Source organism: Quercus robur, chromosome 8, assembly GCF_932294415.1.
Source record: "Quercus robur chromosome 8, dhQueRobu3.1, whole genome shotgun sequence".
NCBI lineage: Eukaryota > Viridiplantae > Streptophyta > Magnoliopsida > Fagales > Fagaceae > Quercus > Quercus robur.
Genome location: NC_065541.1, coordinates 47,594,290 through 47,603,595, shown reverse-complemented (window position 1 = coordinate 47,603,595; position 9,306 = coordinate 47,594,290). Strand labels below are relative to the sequence as shown.

General features: G+C 35.9%; 1 protein-coding gene across 1 annotated transcript; it reads right to left on the bottom strand.

The window, feature by feature from the left end:
• Positions 1–446: 446 nt before the first annotated feature.
• Positions 447–3,849, bottom strand: LOC126696729 (receptor-like protein kinase FERONIA). Its single transcript, XM_050393422.1, has 2 exons — positions 2,074–3,849; positions 447–1,467 (listed from the first exon to the last, which is right to left on the bottom strand). The coding sequence occupies exons 1-2, from the start codon at positions 3,698–3,700 to the stop codon at positions 479–481; spliced, it is 2,616 nt and encodes an 871-aa protein (XP_050249379.1). The 5' UTR covers positions 3,701–3,849; the 3' UTR covers positions 447–478.
• Between the last annotated feature and the right edge of the window lie 5,457 nt (positions 3,850–9,306).

Here is a 9,306-nt window from a genome sequence, read left to right as displayed (position 1 = left end):
TTTATCTTGTATATGTGCTAACCGAGAAGTTTCTCCATCTTTTATTTATTTATTTATTTGATTGAAAGAATTTTCTCCATCTTAAACAATTAAGAATAAGATATAGATATTTTCCTCAAGAAGACCAAAAAAAAAAAAGTTTATATTAATATGAGGAACTTTTAGTTTAATTAAAAACAACATTTCATTTAGTTCAAATCCCATGTACCGCTTACCAAAAAAAAAAAAAATATGTCATGTACCGTAATAAACAAGTCAATTAATTGTCTCCCAATATTAATTTTAACTTATTAGACAAAAATCCGAAAAATGGGAAATTTTTTTTGACTTCATAGTATTTTTTTTCTTCTAATGTTTCTTTTTTCTAGAACAATATGTCAATAACATTCACACCATATCATAAGTATTCCCGACTTTAGAAAGACAACAATACTAAAATATTAAAAAAAAAAAAAAAGCTTAAAAACAGTAAAAGAGCTTAAGAACTACTGTTTTTAGTGGCCGAGGAGAAATCTTGATTTGTGATACTAATAGTAGTGACAGAATCAAGACTAGGGTAACTTAATCCACTACTAATTGTACTTAACTCAGTTCCACTAGTCGACTCCAACCAAGGAGCTCCATTGGTAGTCGCAACACGGAATAATGATACCTCTTCTGAATCAGTATCCTTGGTTGCTTCTACTCTTGCTTCTGCATTCTCCTGGAGTTCAAATGCAAACTCTAGGTTTTCCATCACATCATTCATCGTGGGCCGTTGGATTCCCTGATCACGTACACAACTTTCTGCAAGTTCCATGTATACCTTTAAACACTCTGGTGCTATCTTGTTCGTTAGATACGGATCAATGATTTGGCTGATGGTTCCTCTATCAATGCATTTCTGAGCCCAGCTTGCCAAATTTCTCTGCTCTTCTTGGAGTTTTGGATTCAATGCTTTTCTGGCACATACCACTTCAAACATCACTACACCAAATGAGTACACATCGGATTTCTCAGTCAATTGTTGGCGCCTAGCATAATCTGGATCCAAATACCCCAATGTCCCCTTTACTAGTGTACTAACCGCAGTGTTATCTAAACCAATTTTGGATAATCCGAAATCGGAAACCTTGGATACCCATTTCTCGTCCAATAGAATATTTGTTGTCTTCACATCACGGTGGATAATAGGGTGCTTTGAACATGTGTGGAGGTAGTGCAAACCACGTGCTGCTCCTATGCATATCTGGAGCCTTTGTTTCCAGGTGAGGGGATCATTAAGGGTGTCATAGAGGTGGTGGCGGAGGGTACCATTTGCCATGTACTCGTAAACAAGTATCATCTCACCCTCATCATTGCAGTATCCGATGAGAGACACAAGGTGCACATGACGAAGTTGAGAAAGCATCTCAATCTCTGTCAAAAACTCACAAACACCTTGTTGAGATTCTTGTTTCATGCGCTTGATTGCCACCATCATATTACCTGAAGGATGGAATGTTGTATCATTATGTTTCTAAAACCCAATAAATGTTGCCATGAATGCAATCGGTAGATTTTAATACCTATGGGAGCAAATCAGCTTATAAATTTTATGTAATAAAATTAAAATTTTTATTGTCTTTAGCACCACTCTTGTATTATTGTGTGTAAACAATGGGTATGACTTATGTCTAGTTTCTATGCTATTTGGAAACTAGAAGCTGTGAAGACATGTCCTAAAATAGGACATGTTAATTACATTTTATTGCTCATATATATGGGCAATGATACTGCCACATCCACTTTCATGTTTAAATATTGTCATTTTTCTTTATCTTCTAAAATGTGTATATCAGCACATCGATCTTGGATATTATTTAAAATAGTTGATGTAAAATGAGTTTAAAAGAATATTTTCCCTTCATATATGGCCATGTCCAATACGCATAGGAACTAGACACAGCACAAATCGGATTTTATCAAATTATTAAACATCTCTATAAAATATAGTATCACTAATCTTAATTCTATGTAAATAGACTGCAATTAGGACAAATTCAGGAAAAAAAAAAACTATAAATAAAAGATAATCATGGCATTATACATTACCCTGCTCAATCAGACCCTTATAAACATTGCCAAAGCCACCTACACCGATAATTAGATCTTCGTCGAAGTTGTTGCATGCTGTTTTGATTTCATCTAGTCTGAAGTAGCGGCACAGTTCTCCAGGCAGCGATGAAGCTGCTCTCCTTGAGAACTCTCTTTTGTAAGGATCTAGCCTAGACCGACACCACCACTTTGCTAGAGGATGGCAAGAACCAAAACGCCTAGTCTTCTTCAGTTTACAGAGAACCATGCAACACACTAGAGTGAGCACGACTAAGATGCCCAAACCACTTCCAATGGCAATGAATATTGTTTTCTTTGTCTTGGATTCGTTGGCTGCTGGAGCAGGTTCTTGATCCAGCAGTGGAGGCACCATATTGGGTCCGGCAAGATTTCCATATTGATCACTCAACTTGAACACTTCCACACCGTTTAAAATGGCATCCCACAAAATAGAGTCTGATCTAGGTTGTAGATCAATGGAAAGAAGATGCTTGTCCTCACCCTTATTTCTGATCATTACTACGTAGTCCTTGAAGTAAGGCCTATAGTTACTGTCAGTCCACAATACTACATCTGCCGCTTCTTCAGCTTGCTGATAGTCTATATAGATGTTGAATCTTCTTACCCCGGGGATGGATATGTTAGGCTCTATTTCGCAGAAATGGAGCCTCACCAGATAATTGAATCCCGTATCAACAAGTAATCCCCATGTCAAATTAGACATCAAGTTCCTAGTGCTGTTTGGGCCCATTGAAATTGCAGACAGATAGACAGCGTCAGGTGCAGTGTAATTTGGTATATATAAGTAATGGAGTGTCATAGATACAAAACGAGGGTTTACACCTTCACTCAACCGATAAATAGTGCCGTCGGACCATTGTCTAAACATGCCAGTGTCTTCCTTTGGTGATATCGAGCCCCCACCAAAATTTAATCGATAAACCATCTCGAGTGCCATGCTGTCGTTTATGTAGAACTGAGGAGCTTGGCCGACATAAACAGGGATGAGTTCTTCACCATTAGCGACATTATGTGGCCTATAGTACAAGTCTTCAGGCATGGAAACTATCTCAATTCCATTAATGAAAGCATAATAATTACTAGAGAAAGGGATGAAGGTCAAATTCAGTTTTTGACTCTTATCGACATTGATGCAAAACTCTTTATAAATATCACTGTGGCGCGATGAATTAGCAAGAATGGAAGCACTGAAGTTTGCAAGTAAGGTGAACGAACCCGCTTTGACAGTGAAAAAGTCCTTAGACCTTTCAAAACCTGAGTAAGAAGCCGAGTAAAAGTACAACCGAACAAATTTTGGGCCAGGGGTGACCGGAAACACGTATGTGAATTGCCAGTTGGATAAACGGGCAGTCATGTATGGGACAGCATTAGAGGTACCTTGGATTTCGGCTGTAGAGGTATCAGACTTGTGATTAGGTTCTTCTGTGGGAGCGAACTTGGAGCCTATGTCTCCGATCCAGTCACGCTCATCATTCGCCCTTGAGATGCCAGAGGAGCCACAGCTGATGGTAATATTTTCATCAGCAATATAACGAGGTGTAGAGGTTACGGTTAAAATACGACAAAGAATGACGAATAAGCAGAAGATTTGGTGGGTCTTCATGGGAGAAAGAGGTTACTGACTCTAACAAATTGAGAGAAAAATTAGAGGAGGAAAAGCTACTTTCTTCCAACAATACAAAGATAAATAGCATCAAAATTATTGAATTATTCGATCAAGCTATCTCCCCCAATATTTTGTAGCTAGGTTTGTAGAGACTTGTATATGCCGGAAAAATAAAGGGTGGGGTGAAGAGTGAGGACTGCGAAGTTGTTTGTGCCTTGTGTGATACAGAATTTACAAAACTAAAAATAAATAGTTGTGCTTCCTTCCAGTCCTTGCCTTTTGGACTCGGTCAAACATTTAGAAGTTTTCTTATTGTCCTAATCAGAAAATTATGTATGCTGGATAGAAATGATTTGGGCTGCGTTTGCCTTTTTTTTTTTAGGACCAATGAATAGTAATCTACACGTGAACAGTAGTTTTTTTAATTATTTTCAGTTTTCAGCAAAATAAGCGGTATCCAAACAGACTGTTTTTGCGAAATTGGGATATTTTAGAACGTAAAAACAAAGTGAGGACTTTTACAAATTTCACCCTTTAATTTTGATGTTAACATCAATTTGGTATTTGGACCTACCATTTGAACAATTAACTTGTTTGGATCACCATGATTTTGAGTGATATCACTTAATTTTCATCACTGAGTTTTCAAAATGCGTGGGTCCCACCGAAAAAATCTTGTTTGGCTTGGTTTTTGGGTGATATTTCCATCACTCAAAACTCAAAAATTTGAGTGATGGATGATGGAAACTGAAAACAAAATTTTGGTGTTTTCAGCTTCTGAAATATGAGTTATGATGGCAAAAAGTGAGTTATGTGACCAAACAATAATTTTGGAGTTTTTGAGATAAAGTGAGGCTTGGGTTATGAGTTATGGGTTTTGAGTTTGTGTTATGAGTTATAAGTATTAAGTTATGAAAACTGAATCATGGCCAACCCACAATGAAGTGGTCCTTGTAGAGAGTTCAAAAATATCTCAAATACAATGAATTTATTATTTGCTATTGTGAAAAAACACAATCGAGACTCAATGATTACAATTTCACAAAATATACAACGAATGCTCGATTTTGAATCCATTTTCTCAATATCCTTGGTTAGCAAAAATGTCTTCTATTTATATAGAGTATTTGCCATTTGCCTCTCTCCCACACGGTGACCAATCACAAAAATAATAATAAATAAATAAATGGTAAAATACAATAACCTACCTAAGAATTGAGATAATGCCAAAAATATCCAAAATTTATTTAAGATGTCTAATTTGGTCCTTTAAATATTAATGGCGTGTAAGGCCGTTTGTGCATTCTCTCCCAGCGCACAAGCGACTTGTCTTCAAGGACCAAATTGGTTATTTTAAAGAAGTTTTAGATTTGTTTGGCATTGTTCCAAGCCACATGGTAAGTGAGTGTATTTTAACTTAAAAATAAATAAATAAGGCAAGACCCATCTACACCTTCTCTACTGTGGATGAGTTCTAGAGGTTTTCTTTCTTCCTTTTGCTTATTTCTATCCGAGTTTTTTTGTTTTGCTTGGCTGTTGATAAACTCATAAAGTTTGGATCTTTTTATGTATTTGTTGCTTAAAGAAAGAAGGAAAATGAAAAGAAAAAAAATGTGTTGAATGCCTGTAAATTATGCTTTTGATGCTTGTGTTTTTGTTTGGTTGCTAAGAAAATCAAGGAAAATGAAAAAAAAAAAAATGTTGGGTTTCTAATTTATTTAGTTTTTCATTTTAGAAAATTTACTTTAAGTATTTTTAAGATTTATTTAATTACATTTAATACTAAAATCCATATGTCATTGTGGGGTCCAATAGTTTGTGGCCCTGGCCCATTTTTACATTAGGGCCCAAGGCCCGAGCCGAGGAAGGTTATAACCGAGGATAGGTAATAAGAGTCCAAATAATCTTGAGACACAGCCGAGAATGATTCTGTCCTCGGCATATCCGAGGTCTCCCTGGAAGGAAGGGCAGAAACGGTATAGGAACAGTTTGAGAAAAAATCTAAAATATCTAGGTCAATAGAGGATGGTACGCTGGATAGTATAACGACTAAGGACAAAGGGAAAGCTGCCCTTACTGCCATTCAATACTCTGCACCTGACAAAGCCATACTCTTCAACTTTTACAACCACTTCCAACCACTCTGGGTATGGGCTGATGGGACAAGTATCAGTCCTGAAAAATCGAACCCACACGTGGACGCTGGATAAGGGATCCAGGCTAGTATAAAAGGAAAAGTAAGCAATCCAGGGAGAGAGGCTGGGAAAAATGGCCAAAAACCAGAGTCTCCCAGCCCGCCTCCTGGATAAAAACTCCTAGAGCGAACACGATTTAACTATGTATAAACACCACGAAAAGTCCACTGTCTTGTGACCAAGGCCTAGCCTTTCAAACCCACGCTCTATAAATGATATTGTTTGGGCCTTTTTATGTGCGAACCCAATATTATTATGGGTCGTTACAAATCGTGCCCTTACAGTCACAATTTAATTGGATCAACAAAACACACAGACAACTTGGCGTGGCATTTAACAGACACAGTAGTAAAAAAAATGAATGAAAGGGTAACGATCTAAGCAAACATATCCTAATAATTCTGAAATTTTAAGGGGTAAAATTTAAAGACTTCCAACCTTTAAGAGTATAGTTTATAATTCGACCTAAATATTATTATTCCTAATGTACTCTTGCTAGAGCAGCAAACATGCTGTTAATTGAAGAAAAAAAAAAAAAAAGGAATCAACCGAGCTCCTCCGCAACCATTTTTTCATTAAACTTCTATTACTTCAATCTACCTTAATCATCATAATGCAAGTCAGGAATTGTTTTCCGACAAACGATACATTCACTAACGCGCAAATACACGGATTCACTATCCTTATTGGATCTAAAATACAGCATATTATATATATATATAAATAATAATAAAAACCAAGAAGAATGGGATATAAAGAGAAGAACAAGTGCACAGCTGAAAGGAAACACATTGCCAAGTTTCAATGACGCCTTGAGCGATCGTACACACTTTTCGGTATTTTACGCTTAGAATCGATGCAATAACGACCGTCGTGATATTGCCCACAAGGAGGTGCTGGTTTTCTGGGATTCAGTGGAGCATTGGGAGAGCCAGCAAGCATCCGACTTATGTAGGAGTGCACCGGGAACTCCAAGTCGTCTTCAGTCAGGAATTCACCAATGACGTCATTGCTCAGGAAATTAGTGGTGTTGCTCTCAACAAGGACAGGAGAACCACAACAACAATATGCGTTAAGAATCAGTATCACAAACAATGACAGAGGATAATATATAACAATCCCTCCCTTAATATTATAAGCTTCCATTTTTCACTTGTGTTTTTCTCCAACTCTCGTAAGTGATCTCCCTCCGCATACACTTTCCTCCCTGACCTTGAGTGATTACATTTATAGTTAATAAAAAGGTGAGTGTAACAGAAGAAATGAGTAGGAGGATAAGCTCACAAAAGTGAGTGATCAGTGATCTCACTCCACAACCTGATCACATGCATTGGTACTGGACTCGAAAAGCATATTTCTTGTCTGTTGTGGACCACGCGTTCATGCAAATGGCATTGCATGATTAGAATTTAGACCTTGGGGTTGGGGTAAAGCAATTTGTCCTTGTCCTTCAACGTTTCATTCAAATAATATTCGAAACAAACTAGAGGATCCTGTCGTATTACTTCACATAGATGAAATGCTGGAGCGTCCTGGACCTAATTCTACGGAAAAAATAGGTTCACAATTAATTGTGGGCTCGGACAATATTTGAGCGGTAACGAAGTGAGAATGATATTAATTTCTGACAAGGAACTATTCAATCACAAGCACAATTTATTCAGTAGCAAGTATAACTCATTTAGTGGTGAGCAAACGGCAAGATTTAGCTGGTGTTAGAGCACTCGCATAAGTTCTTTGTATAATACCCATAAAAAAAAAAAAAAAAAGTTCTTTGTATAATAGGAAAGTGATTACATTTTAGTTAGTTAAGATTAAAATTCACCCATATCAAGTTATGGAAAATTATGTAAAACTATATAGATGCTACAGTAAAAATGTAAATTTACACCGGTACTATTTATTTTGTATTTATTTATTTTTTCCTTTCTAGCTTCATGTACCTCAAAGATGAAGGAAAAGTGCGTGGATAGTAGTCGTGTGTGAAGAAGGAGATAATTTTATTTATTTATTCTTTCTTTCTTTATTAATATTTTAATAAATTGTAGTGTGAAATAGATAATTTGATATAGATTGTTTTGAAAAGTAAGAATGTAAAAAATAGAAAAAGTATTAGCTGTGATAATTTGTAACATTTTATAGCAATATTTCAACATGTTCTATATATACATATTTGTAAATAATCATGCAAGCTTGATATGTATTCAGTTCCAATAAGATAATCTCTTGCACGGCTAATTAAAAAGAAATAAATAAATGAGTTACCTCGAGAGAAGACCTTAAATCTCAATAATATTATGTACATACCTCGATCTTTTCATTCTTGTAGTCTTCTTGGCGGGCTCTCCCTCTTTTGAGATCTCTTTCATGTTAGGCTTAACATGATATTTCATATTTGAGGCCTAGATCTATTTTACTTTATTCTTTTGTAAGTGTAGAAACTCGATTTTTCATTGCTGGGATCTTATTGACGAGCTTCTCTCTTTTAATATTTTTAAGCTTAACATGATATTTCATGTCTAAGGCCTAAATCTTTTTTGCTTCAATCTTTTGAAGACGTAAAAACTAGTCTATATTGTTGCCCTGTTCAAACATGAAAGGTGAAGTTCTCATTTATTGACAATTAGAGGTATGACCTATCATGGTTTGAGTCTATCTTCCTTGGGGACTTTTTCCAAAAATTGAATATCTTGAGCCCACCTTTGCAAGGATCTTAGAACAGGCATGCTTGGCTTGGAACCACTTTGCTCACATAGCAAGTGATTTAGATGTGTGTGTGTGGTACTTCTGGTACCCTTCTAAGCTGATTTCTTTTCAACAATCTCTTCTTTGTTTGGTTGATATTGGCTTCAAAGCTACTAGGGCTTGACTCGCCATTTGTGATATCAATGGAATTTTCACAGCCTTTGGCAATATTCCCCTTTTCCACTTAAGAGTTTTTTTTTTTTTTCATGGCTGGTTCTTCTTGACAAGTTCTTATTCTAAATCTTAGAGACTTGAAAATATAGGTACAGTCAAGCTAGTCTAGTTACACTAGCGAATAGTCAAGTACTTTTACTGTGCAAAGTGACTTTGAGTAACATTATTGCCAAGTAAGAAATTCACAAATATTATTAACCACAAATGTATAAAATTTGTTGTGGCTTTTAGATGGTATATGTTGATGCATCCATAACATAGTCTTTAGCATAGTATCCCTTAGTGTGTTTATGTAAAACAAATACGTATGTGTATGATACAAAGAAAGTATAATTTAATTCATATTTAGCACTAAAATAATGGTTTAATTTATTAAAGTATGATGCCCAGGCATATAGAGACCACTAAAAATTTAATGAGACTGTGTGGTGGGATTTGTGTATAAATTGAACAATTTTAATTCTTCATTCTTAAAGTCAAGGCAACATA

What these genes read in the sequence shown, in the direction of transcription:
- LOC126696729 (XM_050393422.1), bottom strand. Translation starts at nt 3,700, where the DNA reads ATGAAGACCCACCAAATCTTCTGCTTATTCGTCATTCTTTGTCGTATT. An exon ending in TAAGGGTCTGATTGAGCAGG is followed by an intron (nt 1,468 to 2,073) that starts GTAATGTATAAT and finishes TCCATCCTTCAG; the next exon opens with GTAATATGATGGTGGCAATC.